Source organism: Engraulis encrasicolus, chromosome 5, assembly GCF_034702125.1.
Source record: "Engraulis encrasicolus isolate BLACKSEA-1 chromosome 5, IST_EnEncr_1.0, whole genome shotgun sequence".
NCBI lineage: Eukaryota > Metazoa > Chordata > Actinopteri > Clupeiformes > Engraulidae > Engraulis > Engraulis encrasicolus.
In genome coordinates, this window is record NC_085861.1 from 30,567,722 (window position 1) to 30,582,438 (window position 14,717).

Genomic DNA, 14,717 nt, shown 5'->3' on the forward strand with positions numbered 1-14,717 from the left:
CGTGAAGGCCTTCAGATTAGGCGCTGACAACATTTGTAAGCAAGCAATATTGTACTTCACAAGGGCATATCATAGATTTTCTTTGGTGTTCCTGTCTGAACAATTAACACTTATATGGATATTTTTGAAAACACATTGGTTTTGGCCTCTCGTTTGACCTCTACACGTAAAGCGTTTTTAGAATGCACATTTCAAAACTGTTATATCTGGTAATATCCCATTTAGGGGGCTAAAACACACCTGTAACAATGGGGTTTCTTTCTATCCACATATTGTGTTTACAGGTAAATGCATAAAAAATGAGCCTTTCAAAAAAATAAATAAATCTGCATGCTTGTTATTAGCACCCAAGTCTTAATAGCACTCAGCACCTTGATTGTAGTTACTCTGACAAGTGTTGCCTGCACTGTATTCTAGAAACACCTTGTTGACTCGGTCATTAGCAGCAATGTATGCATGTTAAAAATATTACGCTTTAGTAATTCTCTGTTCTGTTGTTCTGCCATTTCATTCAGGAGAGAGGCTTGCTTGATGCCCCACTTCCACACCAGAAATGACCTTCTTCCACCCCTACCCAAATTGTGTTAATAAAGCTCTTTATATGTTGATGAATAACGGATAGAGGCTGTGAGATTTCATTAGTATTATATTGCTTTTCAATCCAAAAGTTATTACTTTTTATCATAATACAATATTACTTTATACAAAACAAGCATAAGCAAACACATTTCACATTATACATTCTTTTTAAAATACAGATCCTTAAACATTTTTTGAAAACCTCATTCTTTGGGTGTTGAAGACAATTCCTTTGGAAGCTTTCACTCCCCCTTTCCACAATGCAATACTATACTGTCATTCTTCACTTGACCAGACCATATGCATCACATAACCTTGATCCCTAAGAACTTCAATGACCGGAGTGGCAACACAAATGTTTGTAGGTAGACTGAAAAAGAAACTCAAGGCAACACGCGTGGCCACTCAAGAACCCATGCAAGAAGTCTGCTATGGAAAAATGCAGATGGATCACACTTCATTCTTAGCTTCTTGCATCCTCTCACATTTAGTTTTAGTAGCCGGTGCATGTAAGAAGCTAAGAATTTGAAGACTGCAATCTTAACAGTAACAAGGATTCAGAACCACATGGTGGTATAAGAAAGCCAGAGAAAGTGATGGGGGGACAGAGTTAAATGATCACTGACATACAAGTTTGAGTATGCAAACACACATTGTATTCCTTGACATTTTTTAATCTCCTTTGAAATGATACAGATTTTTTGTTTCACTGATGAAAATAATTCTTACAACAGAATTATAGAAGCTCTTGTTCCTTCCTAGCACATCATGTGAGTTTGCTAAAATGGTGTTACTTGATGGTAGTGACCGCTTACATTAAAGAACTGCACGGTGACAATAGATTTCTCCCTGTTTGAAACAATTTGAATGCCCAAAATAATATTTCTTAGGTCACAAGCTAATTTCTTCAGCCATCCTTCACGGTAATGCTGATCAATACAATTTAACAATTAAAAGGAAGTGAATGAGTATAATCATTCGGTTAAGCGGGACAAACACTGAAAAATGAAGTTGGGTATTTTGAATGAGGGCAAGTGAGGAAGAGTGAATGAAAAGATGAAAGGTCTTGCATAGTTCACACATTTTGAGGTTATTGATGGTGAGGATCTGACAGTAGTTAGAAAGATCAAGCAGATTGTTAACATTCACCAATGTCCTTCCTCTGGTCCAGACTAAAACGCATTGCACCACACACATACGTAAATGTCAAAAGTACAGCAAAGAATGAAAAATAAAACAAACACCAATCCTCCCACAAAGAGCGAGAGAAAAAAAGAAAGAAACTGGACAACAACAGATCCAACATCAAATGCTTAACACAAGCTGAAGTCATCAGTACAATAGAAACTGGTGGTGTAATTTAACAATGTTGGGAAATGAAATCTTGCATGCAAGAAAGCCTTGATATGCAGCCACTCTGAAGCCTCTTGTCATTACAGTAGATGAGAAATATTCCTGGATTTTAAACATCCTCTGGAAAAATAATGACAAGAGAGCCCCAACAACACTGCAAGTAGAATGTTCCAAGCACTTACAAAAGTTGGGCGGTACGGTGCAAGGAGTTGTGTAGAGACCACACACAAACACACCTAAGAACTGAGCTTCTCACAGAGAGAACATGTGCAGCAGCAGCACAGCATAAAATAACACAAATAAGTTAAGAAATTGTTCTTGTTTTGCCAAACCGAGCCTTGTTACAGGAGTCGTTCTGAGATACATAAGTCTGTATGGCAACGAGTGAACGGAAAGATGACTAGAGGAGTCAGATTATACGTTGAAGGCAAGAACACACTGAAGAGGCAAATTGTCATCAAACTGTAATCGTTGATAGGCTGTAAGGCAATGTAATATATCTCTTCTATGCTCTATGCGTTGCACAGAAGAATCTATATCAACTTGCAAAGAACACCATTTAATGCATGCACGTCAGAGCACAGTTCTGTTAGGGGAAAGGTTTTGAGAGGCTTTTTTTTCCTTCAGAGAGGTTTGCACGAAAACCGCAGTTGGACCATTACAAGGCTTCGTTCAGAAAGACAAAGGAAAAGAAAATAACAACAAAAGCAAAGTCTGCATAATTAGTGCACATCTGCAATGAAAGGGGTGTGAGCAGGGGGAGGGTGGAAAATAGGGAGGCTTTGTCTTCCATCTCGAAAACCTAAAATATTTCACGCTCTATACAAAAATACAAATTCAAATACAATCTAAAGGAATAATTGTATTTATATCAAATGTGCAATATCTACATGTAGGATCAACTCGTTCACAACACAAATACTCTCTACAGCAGTGGTAATATAACAAAGGAGGAAGGGGGCGAGGGGAGGGATGGGCGCTATTGACTGTTCCCAAGGAGTGGGGCTCCAACTAAAGACACTGGACAAGTAGTGCAGGCAGCTGAGATGAGACACGAGAGAGAGAGAAAAAGGAGAGATGAGGGTCAGCAATGATGGATGATTTTGATGATGCATTTCAGATCAAATCAGGTCATTTAGTTAACTGCTCCGCATCAAGAATTTGGCCTGTCGTAGCTTTCATCCCTGAGGGGCTCTTTCTTGGGATGGGGCGGAGGAATGTGGAAAATGGGAAAACTCAAGAGAGGAGAAGAGAGGGCACAGGAAGAAAGAAAGGGAGACAAAGAGAGGAGCAGATGAGTGGAGAGAAGATAAGACGGCGAACACAAGTGAACAGGAGAGGAGAATTAAGTAAAGCATATAGGTGCGAGGAGAGGAGAAAATGAAAAGAGTGAAAACCAGGACAGGACAGGACAGGAGAGCAGAGGGGTTGAAAAATGAATGAGTGGGAGGGTGAAATGGGGCAGGGCCTGGAATCAGTAACACCATCCTCGAGGAAAGAAAAGAAGCGCCAACCTACACCTGAGCGTTTCCTCCACCATAAAGGAGAAACACGCCAGCAACATGGCTACAACAGGACTTGGTCCACAAAGCCAGGGAGTTTGGGAGACTTATTTTGAGAGAGAGAGAGAGAGAGAGAGAGAGAGAGAGAGAGAGAGAGAGAGAGAGAGAGAGAGAGAGAGAGAGAGAGAGAGAAGTTGATTGAATGATAGTTATTATTCAAATAAATTAACACAATAAAATTAAATACTACTTTAGTTATAGGCAGCTGTTTCCCCCAAATGTACTATATTACATATATTTATTCTTTAAAAAGAAAAGCAAAATAACTCATTTCCTTGTCTGTCTTTCTTTTCAAAACTATCAACAGATTAAGATATAAAATGAAAATAATGTCATCATTACAAAACTCACATTTCCTGGACTAGACTAGACACCCTAGCATCCTTTGCAGTCAGCTTCTCTTAACTGTGGTGTGGCATGCCATAGACTTTGCTTTAGGAGGGAGAAGCAACAGCGAACACCTACGCTTCCAAATGACCTCGCAATAGAATGTGTATTTCTATTTTTTGTTTCTTTTTCAACTACAGACTACTCCCACGACAAACTACTGTCAACATGTTATGTTGCTGTTGTTTTTGTTGCTATTTGTTTACATGCAGTACATTCTAGTCAGTCCTGCACTAAATGTATTTTAACACCAGAGAGAGCGCTGCCAACTACAGTACATAGATAGTTAGGAAATGTCATAGTGTGTAATTTCACTACAGTTTGTGGCAAAGAAAATCAGTGCTTCATGTTTTTCCATGAACAAAATAATAATAAAAAACAACATATAAGAAATAAAGACATGTTCAACATCATGCAAAAAGTGACGAGGTGGTCTTAAATAGAGCTCAACAAGGGTTTTTTCCTCAAGTACTGGCACGCAAATAATTCCATAGCCAAATTGAGCCAAATTCATTCATTTACAATTATTTTTTTTGTCTCTTGCATGTCCCCGACAACAATAGGGAAAGAATAAAAACAAAGCAAAAAAAAAAAAATCAAATAAATTCTTTAGATGAGTCCATTCAGGCATTGATCACATTGACCAAAGCTGCATATGTAGATACAGACACTTCTGAGTACTGCTATGACAAGTAACGTGGTTTGTCAAGTAACATCAATGGATGTGAGGATCCGAATGATAGCGCCACTCTATCCAAAGGGCAGGGCCGGGTAGGATGGCGCGCTGAAGACGAGGGCTGTCAGCTGAGGGTTTTGCGTTCACAGTAGGAAGCAGAGACGCAAGCAGCAGGGTGAACCTCATATATCCCGCTGCACTGTACGTTTCAACAACCAAAGAGCACAGCTGTCTGATCCAGGCAGCCAGGCAAGTCTGGTTCAGGTTCCATGCTGCTAATTGGTGGGGCTGCTTCTATCAGTCTCTGCTTGGTGCACTCCTCTGAACCGCCAGCAGGTGGCAGCAGCACATGATGACCAAGTGGGAACCTGCATTGTTACTGGCAGCACTGGAATAGAAGAAGAAGGGGCTAATACCAAGAAGGTGGGAGGGAAATATGGCGGCTGAAGAGGCAGAGGGCCATGTGTTTGGTGGAAGTTAGGTAAGGGGGGGGCGGGGGGTTCTGCTATTGGGGTGCCCCTCCGTCAGACATGGGGAAGTCATCGTGCACCAGCAGCAGAGCCTCCATGTTGCCCGTGCCACCATCAGAGGGGCTCTGCAGAGACAGGAAGTCAGACACGTCCATGCTGGCCAGACCGTCAGTGGAGACCGCTGCCGCTGGCTGCTGCGCTGGTGGGGGGAGGGCAGCTGAGTCAGAGGTGGAGGGGTTCGAGCTGACTAAGGTCTGAGAGATGACAATCGAGGAGGATGAAGAGGAGGAGGAGGAGGAGGGGGCAGAGGCAGCACAGGTCGACAGTACTGCTGCTGCTGCTGATGCAGAGGGTAACGATGGAGGCTGAGTGGCTGAATGTGCGTGGCCAGGGTGGGATGACGACGAATCGTCCGGCTGGTCTGAACAACACTGCGTGGGGCCAGCACTGGGAGGGGCTGAGCTGGAGGAGGGAGGAAGGTCTGGGGGAGGTGGTGGGGCGGGTGGGGGAACGTTGGCAGCAGGTGCGGTTATAGTCACTACGGCAGCAGCTCCAGGTGCACTGGGTTCTGTAGGTGGCTGCTGTTGTTGTGTGGAGGACGATGTGGAGTTTGCGGAGGAGCTCGAGCTGGAGGTTGAAGTGGAGGTGGAGGTGGAGGTGGAGGTGGTGGAGGTACTGCTGGAGTCCCGGCAGGCACAGTGGCACTGGCACGACTCCTCCTGCTTGATGATGATGACGGGCAGACTCAGGCCGATCTGCTGCACAGGGTTTCCTGCAGGAGGGGGAAGTAACGCAGGGGCATGTCACTCACAGTCATCAATAGCAACAGTATCAAAACAACAAGAAACGCTGCATCAAGCAGCAAGACTTGAGTGATGGGGAGAGTACACAATCTGGGCCCTCTTTCTTGAAAGCATCATTGCTGACCAGTTAGTTGGTTAGTTGGCTAGCAACGACATTGTCAAAAAAGCATGGTATGCTATCGCTCGTTGAGTGTTTTTACAAAAAGTAGTTTGTGATTACCGCACGCGGTCGCTCGTTGAGTGTTTTTACAAAAAGTAGTTTGTGATTCCGGTAACACTTTATTTTAGGGATACATCTATTAGCACTAATACATACAATGTTAAAGCCTGCATAAGTACCTTGTAAGGCATGTACTAAGCAAATGCTAAGGCCTACTAGGTCCTTACTAAGGTTAAATAAATCCCTTATTGTGCATGAACAAGACATTTGCGAATACATGCCCAACAAATGTTTGATTTTGCTTTGTACATGCCTTACAAGTTACTTATACAGGAACATTGTATGTATTAGTGCTAATAGATGTATCCCTAAAATAAAGTGTTACAGTGATTCCCACACCACAGACACGCACATCAAATCAGCAGTTAATACTATAGTTAATACTACAGTATTAGTGAGCTATAGTGGGCTACAGTAGTTTGTACCTGAACTTCCTCCAACAGGTATGGCGGTGGTAAAGAAGACTTTCTCCACTTTGGTACCTGACACCTATGCACAAACACAAAACACAAACAAGCCTTGAGGACGGGACCGAAGAAGTGGAAACAGCATGGACAATTTACAAACAATCAAGCAAAAAAACAACAACAACATTTCAATCAAAAGGCTGACTTGTTTTTATTTAGTGTGGATGCAGCTGAAAGCAATGACAAGCAATGTCGCCAGGAGTTCCACAAGTCTAGACTAGACAAAACAACAGGTTGTGTTGAGCAAAAACATAAATCAAAGGCCTCTTTCAGATAGCATGAATGCAAAGGAAGCGAGGGAGATGTAAAAGAACTTTGATGTTAAATTCTTCCCCAGACAGCACACAGCTGCTTTAGCGATTAACTTTCCTTGAAAGCTAAGGAGGGAGGGCAGAAATAAAAAAAAAAGAACCAACTGCCTATACTTATAATTTTAAAGTGACAATCTTACATCTTTCGGAATTGCAATTTGCCTCGTTTTTAAGGCAACTGACTGTTTTTCCTGATATTCACAAGCCGCAAGTCTAGACATAAGAAATTATGCCAAAGGTTCATCATGACACGAGACACCCCAATGTGGGTTTAGGCAATTATACAATGGCTAGAAGCTTCTTCAACAGAAAATGTATGAAAAAGCAAGTCTTGTAAAAGCATTCCTTTTTTGATTATTTTAGCAAGGTGACAAAATTCACCCTACTGTGCCCCACAACTGAGGTCTTTTTTTGTTTGCTATGGGGAGATCTGACCCACAGCTCTGGGTCACCTAGCTCACTAGTTAACCCAGTGACCACTCAACCACTAACTCTTGAGTTGTGGCGTTCTGCTAACCATCTAACCTTTTCCAATGTGTGGCCCACTCGAAATTGTCACAAATGTTCAGGGCCCACTTCTGACCCAATAAAGAATAAAACTCAAATAAATCAATAGCAACACACACCAAAATATGATTATAATTTGTAGAAAATGATTTCAAGGCCCACTTGGAATACCTTCAGGACCCACCAGTGGGCCCCGGCCCATAGGTTGAAAATCACTGATCTAACTTTTTGACTCTTGACTGGTTGAGTGCTAACCTGCTGCTCCGTGCTGCTCTGTGCGTTGGCGGCACTGCTGAGGATCCACTGAAGGTTCTGGAGATTCTGGTCAGACACCATCAGGCCTGGGGGCAGCATGCCCGGCGTGGGTGCTATGGTGATGGTAGCAGGAGGTGGAGCCGGTGCTGCCACAGGAGCAGGCGCGGGTAGTGGTGGTGGTGGTGGTGGAGGGGCCGAATCAGTTGCAATTGATCCCGTAGACGGGGTGGTGGGTGGTGCTGAGGTGGGGGCTGCTGATGAGGCTGGGGTTGCCGAGGCTGCTGGGCCAGTTGTTGTGATGGTCGGCCCAGCTGCGGTACCCACCACCACACTGGCACCGACGCCCTCCGGCTGGAGGAACTTGGGCGGCAGGGCCACGTAGTGCTGGGCGGCTGATGGCATGCTCTGGAGCTCCGGGGCCTGCAGGGAGGCACTGATAGGCACATAGCTGGAGCTTGAGACGGAGGAAAGCGTGCTGGTGGTGACCGTCGAGGAAGAGGATGAGCACGATGAGGCGGAGGAGGAGGAGGTGGTGGTGGAGGAGGAAGGCTGAGTGCACACAGACACCACCGGTTGAAGAGTGATGTCCAAGACTGGGGTGGCCAGAGATGAGGAAGGGGAGGAGGACGAAGGGGCCTGTGTGAAGGCTGGGAGGAGGGCAGGGGTCTCTGTCACGGCAGGCTGGGATGGGGTGTCCAGGCCAAAGGCCTCTACTAGACTATCTGTATGAGAACAAGAAAACCAGAAGTCAGTAAGTGATTGTTACACTGGAAACTATTTTGACTGTCAAAGAGTCGGTGAGAAAAGGAGAGCAGAGAGGCAGTAAAATGTAATTGAAGGACTGAAGATAACACAAATGCAGACAGAGAAAAGACAAAAAAAGAACAGAGAAAGCAGAAACAAAAACAGAGGGACAAGAGACGGGAAGCGGGTACAAAAGAACGGGGCTGTATATACGAAAGGTTAAAAATAAAGCAGCAACATTCAGAGTGCATTGTTTTATAGTCATCTATGGTAACAGTGGTTTAACACATGCAATTCCCAGTTGGAAAATTCAGAAAATCCTGATTAATCAGAGTAAATCACATGCATAAAGCTTGATTTATGATTATCAAGGTATCAATTCTCCATATGGACATTTGTCTGCTCATTAGAATTGTGAAGGCAGACTTTTCTTCACTCATCAAATTGTATAGACGGACATTTGATGGACGGTGAATTATTTCCCTCTAAGGTGGACATCTCTTGCAGGTTAGGCATGGGTCTTTGCACAGGCACACCATTCTCTGGTGATGACAAATAGACATTATTTGCTGATACCAAGTTACGGTAAGGGGAGGGTTTTGGTCTAGGCACAGTTTGACATCTTGTATGGATTTTCTACATGTGGAGAAATGTCAGCCGTTGTACAGTACAAGTGTAGCAATGTCCGCCTTTACAATTGATTAGCAAATAAATGTTCAGATGAACACTAATCTGACGTGCGATTTTCAAGCGCATAAGAGGGCCCCTTGCCTGTGTGCTGCACGTCGTCCTGGCTGACGCTGTTGTCGGGGCTCTGGAACATAAGCTCAAAGATCCGCACCGGCGTCACACTGCTGAAGTCCAAACCGTGAGACTGCCACACAAAACACGAAAAAGTGCACAAGCTCACACATTACTAGGTTTATCTACAGCATGACTGTGTAATGATAATTATTTTACACATGACAACAATCATGAATCGTGAATGATCAAGGAGGCTCACGTTGTTCAGGTTTTCCCGAAGCTCTGAATCCGTGGAGATGAGACTCAAATCACTGATGCACAGTGAGTGGTTTGCATCCTGTAAACACACACACACACACACACACACACACACACACACACACACACACACACAATGATGCAATCAGCCTCACATTCAAAGCAATTACTGCTGCTCCGCTCCTTTCGTGTAAATGTCACAGCTTCACAAGCATTAGCAGGAAGCGGAGCAGCTCATAATTACGCTGTCATTATAACGCACTCTGGATTAGATAGGCCTACAGTGTGTGTGTGTGTGTGTGTGTATGTGTGTGTGTGTGTGTGTGTGTGTGCGCAAAAGTCATCTTGTTGACCGTGTTTGTGGAGGATCACATTTGCTAGAGTGTGTTGTGCTTAGAGTGGAAGCACATTTTGACCTGGAAACACAAACTGAAAAGGCCCGTTTCTACGTATCTGACATTGTGTATGGTTCCTAAAACTTGAGATCAGATATTGCAAATCATCACGCATGAGATTGTTATTTAACTTACTGTTTGTTTTAGTGTACTGTAATTTGTTGTTATTAGACTATAAATATATATTGTCAATTTCGTTTTAATGATTATTAGGTATGGTATGCTTTAGCGTCAGCTTTTACTGTCGGAATCATTTCGCATTATTGCCTTTTTATTAGTACTATTACTGTTATAGCTCACAGCCAAATGATGTCAAATGTCAAATGTTGGGGGATGTTTTTTCTGAGAAAAGCCACTTTTTCTGACGCCAGTAGTATCTGTGACAGGAAATCTAGTAGCCTACTCTCATGGCTTAACAAAGTCCGCCGAAAGTATACATGTTGGTTTAAGTCATAATTCTTATATCCACAAGCTGAAGTGGTGACGCTTCATTTGGTAACTATTTTGATGCCTGGCTTTCATTTACACAGTGTCTTCACACGAGGGTGAAAGTTTACAGCACATAGTCCGGTATCTCTTCCTTTACATGTTCAAAAATCACTTATATCCAATGACCGCTGCTCCATACGATTGTCTATCTCAACTTCATCCGGATTTCCACCCAAATCAGAATCAATGTGATCAATACTAATCAAAACACTAACTGTGTGTAAATAACTCACTTTAGAGAGCAGGTGTGTGAGGTTGTCTGTGAATGGATTCACTTTTTTAATCCATGTGTGTGCGTGCGTGTGTGCGTGCGTGACTCACTTCTGAGAGTGGGTGTGTGAGGTTGACTGTGAAGGGGTTGCCCTTGTTGTCATGGCCACGGATGTGACTCTTCAGGCTGTACTGGGAGCTGAAGGACTTCTCACAACCATCACTCGTACAGGAGAAAGGCTTCTCACCTAGAGGAGAGACAGAGAGCGAGCGAGAGAGAGCGAGCGAGCGAGCGAGTGAGAGAGAGAGAGAGAGAGAGAAAGGATAAAAGAGAGGAGGGAGGGTGAAACAGAGAGTGTGTGTGTGAGAGAGAGAGAGAGCAAGAGGCAGTGAGAGAGAGAGAGAGAGAGAGAGAGAGAGAGAGAGAGAGAGAGAGAGAGAGAGAGAGAGAGAGAGAGAGAGAGAGAGAGAGAGAGAGAGAGAGAGAAGGGGTCACTTAAGGACAGAGAAAGAAAAAGAAGCAGGAGAACACAGAAAGCGGGACGAAAGAGGCCGAGGGAGGGGGACAGATGAGGCGAGAAGAGCGAGACAAGACCAATGGTACAAAAGTGAATAATAGGTCTCCCTGTTCTCAGAGTCTCATTCCAACACTGTGGGTAGGTAGAAGGGCTGCACGATTATGGAAAAAATCATAATCATGATTATTTGGGTCAAAATCCTAATCACGATTATTAATTATTATTAGTAATTAATCACGATTATTGATTTTTGCAGATTTTTTTGAAAATTATAACAAGATGAAATATAACAGAATGAATTACATACGGGATGAGCAAAATAAAATGAATTGTAATAATTATGTAAAGGCAATAGCATGAAACTTTTTTGGACAGATTTCTGGACAGAAACACCAGCCTGTCAGTATGTTCTGGCTTCAAGGACGCTCTCAAAAGTAGGTCACTATTTCCACGATTAAATCACGATTAAAATCATGAGTTCGATTTCACTATTTTATCACGATTTTGATTATTTTTCGATTAATTGCAGCCCTAGTAGGTAGCACAAGTGCAATATGCCATGACACCACCCACACACTCAACTGCTCTTTTAGCAAAAAAACAGACAGACAGCAGTATAAATTCTGGCTTCTAACTGAAAACCTGAAATAATCAGCAACGCTGTATGGTATGAATCCAAATACTCTGCCTTGGCACAAGGCTTTTGTTGTCTCGTCACAGTCCGAGTGTTTGGTGTGTGTAGGATGGGTACTACATTTTGTGGAACGATGGCACGTTGCTACAAATCTGCCTCATCCTCGCTGCCGAATGAGGACAACTAAATAGCCAATTAGCTACCCAACGAGGAAAAAACAACACTTGCAAAGTCTGCTCTGGTAAATAGCTCTTAAATGCTGTTTTTTTAGGGATGCACCGATACCGATACCGATACCGATAACATTTAAATCTACATGGAAATGGACAATAAAAATATCACCGGTGGAAAAAGCCATGCATTTATTTTCATTGTATTTTGGTGGTAAGTGGTAAAAGGTATCGGTATCGGCAAGTACACACATTAATGTACTCTTACTTGTATCGGTTTTCAAAAAAAGTGGTATCGGTGCATCCCTATGTTTTTTGCTTTGTTTCTCTCAGTATGACATTTGGAGAGGCTTTAAAAGATGGATGCACAGGGTGGACTAGGACACACACACACACACACACACACACACACACACACACACACACACACACACACACACACACACACACACACACACACACACACACACACACACACACGACTGTCTGTGGGATAGTAGAGTGTGAAAGTGTAAGAACTGTGTGGGAGTGTGTATGTGAGAGTGAGACGAGTTGAGGCAAGCAGTGTGTGTGTGTGTGTGTGTGTGTGTGTGTGTGTGTGTGTGTGTGTGTGTGTGTGTGCGTGTGTTACTGGGGAGAGAGCAAGGGGATGAATGACAAAATAACATGATTGGCGCCCTCGTCTGCCCTCCTGCCTGAGTGCTGTAGCAGCCTCTAAGTGGAATGAATGGTGGAGTCAAGCACAGGGCAACCACAGAGAGAATGGGGTGCGGGCGGGTGTGGAGACAGCTGACGCGCTATTAAAACATGATGCTAATGTCCAGTTCATGGGGATGAGGCTTCAGCGGGTGGCCAGGTGTGGTGTGGGGGGTTTGACAGCACAGCAGTCTCACCTGTGTGTGTCCGTACGTGGGTCTTCAGGTGGTGGCTGGCTGCAAACGCTTTGCCACACCCATCATGGTCACACCTGCACAGACAGTAAGTGGGAGAGAGTGGCAACAATTTATTGACCGGGTGATATATATATCCGGGTTAAGAAAGACAAGACCAGTGCAAAGGGAAGGGGCAAAATACGTGCACTTAAAAGTCAGTTGTTATGCTGTGTAAAATGAGAATGAACACCAGTGCATGAGCAACATGAAGCTCTCGATGAATTACTAAACAGATATACTTTTGCACAAGATAGTGCTGCAACTATACAGAGTACATTTAGGGAGAACAGATTATGCATTCCACACACACACGCCATATTTTAGCCTGGTTGTTATTAACTATGTATTACAACATGTGCATGCATGAATGAATGAATTAATTCATAAATCTGTTATCGCCCTGAGGGAACTCAGTCTTACATTTGAGTAAGGATGGACCGATATATATATATATATATATATATATATATATATATCGGTATCAGCCGATATGTGTGTGGTTTAGGCCGATACGCAATACGTATTTATTATTTTATGTCATTTGTTTTTTTTTTTTAAAAGCACCAAGACACTTCATTTTTTTATTACTTGATTGTTAGACATTACTTGATTGTTAGAGTGGTTATTTAAATGTTACAAGTTCTACCTCAATTTGATAATGTTAAAGGAATGTTTATTTTTAACTTGAGACCTGGAATATGTCATTTTTTAACCTTTATTTTAACTCATATCGGCCCCAAATATCGGGTATCGGAAATCGGGGGTCGGCCAAGGGAGATGGGGAAAAAAAAATCGGTATCGCATCGGCCATTAAAAAACCTGTATCGGTCGACCCCTACATTTGAGTACCATAAATAACACATAGCGGTTAATCAACACATAAACACCAATACATGCAGATTTGTACAATAACACAAAAGACAAACTATTCATTTCAGAGCACTCATCAGGGCAGAATCACCCGTCTGAATTTTAGCCGGTTGAATTCTTTTTACGCCCCACTTTCATAGCATTATGGCTGACCGTAAAGGCACTAAATAAAAGATGTCAGATGATGGATCAACGGCAATAATGGTCTGCTGTGAGGTGGTAGAGAGTGACTGACCGGAAGGGTTTCTCGCCCGTGTGAGTGCGGATGTGCTTCCTCAGGTCGCTGAGCGTGGTAAAGTACTTGGTGCATCCTTCAGATTCACAGTTGAACGTCTTCCCCGTGTGCAAACGCTGATGGGCCTTGAGTCTGCGCAGGTGAAGAGGAGGAGGAGGAGGAGAAGGGGAGGCAGAGAGGAAAAGGAAGAGGAGGAGAGTAAGGAAAGAGGAGATGGCGATGGAAGAGAGGAGAGAGGGAGGAGGAGGAGTAGGAGGAGAGGGGACAAGGAGAGGGAGGAGGAGACAAGGAAGAGACAGAGAGGAGGAGGAGAAGGAACAGGAGGTGTAAAGGAGGAGAGGAGAGGAGAGGAAAGGAAAGGAGAGGAGAGTAGAGGAGAGGAGAAGTGGAGAGGAGAGCAGAGGAGGAGGAAATGGAGTAGGGGAGGATGGAGAGGTGTAGGAAGAGGAGAAGAGGAAGCAGAGCATCAAGACAAGGGGAAGAGGAGGGAGAGGGACGAGGACAATAGGGAGGCGAGGGAGGGAGGGGGAGAAAGAGGAGAACGGGATGGAGGAAGAAAAAAGACATGTTAGATGCTGATGCCAAATTCACCAGTTTTCTTCCAAATTCATCAGTCTCCTGACACTGGAATGATCCTAGTGTCTCTGTGTGTGTGTGTGTGTGTGTGTGTGTGTGTGTGTGTGTGTGTGTGTGTGTGTGTGTGCGTGTGCGTGTGCGTGTGCGTGTGTGTGTGTGCGCGCGCGCACGTGTGCGTGTGCGTCCTGACTGCGGTGTTGTGGTGTGGGTATGGCCTGACTGGTGTGTCTGACTCACGGCACACTGGACATCATCCTGTGGGCCAAAGAGGCCCGTCTGTCTGTGTGGCCTAATGCAGCATGACAGACGGTCCATAGTAGCAGCAGCCACGCACACACACACATACGCACAC

At 43.9% G+C, this 14,717-nt stretch overlaps 1 protein-coding gene across 1 annotated transcript in view; it reads right to left on the bottom strand.

The window, feature by feature from the left end:
- Positions 1-713: 713 nt before the first annotated feature.
- mtf1 (metal-regulatory transcription factor 1) overlaps positions 714-14,717 on the bottom strand; it is a 34,957-nt gene continuing 20,953 nt past the window's right edge. The window contains exons 4-11 of the mRNA XM_063199086.1: positions 13,790-13,921; positions 12,646-12,719; positions 10,542-10,678; positions 9,338-9,415; positions 9,106-9,208; positions 7,591-8,312; positions 6,476-6,539; positions 714-5,799 (exon numbers count right to left, since the gene is read on the bottom strand). Of these exons, the coding sequence (XP_063055156.1) occupies positions 5,063-5,799; positions 6,476-6,539; positions 7,591-8,312; positions 9,106-9,208; positions 9,338-9,415; positions 10,542-10,678; positions 12,646-12,719; positions 13,790-13,921 (2,047 nt within the window). The 3' untranslated portion in view covers positions 714-5,062. The remainder of the gene's footprint in view (positions 5,800-6,475; positions 6,540-7,590; positions 8,313-9,105; positions 9,209-9,337; positions 9,416-10,541; positions 10,679-12,645; positions 12,720-13,789; positions 13,922-14,717) is intronic.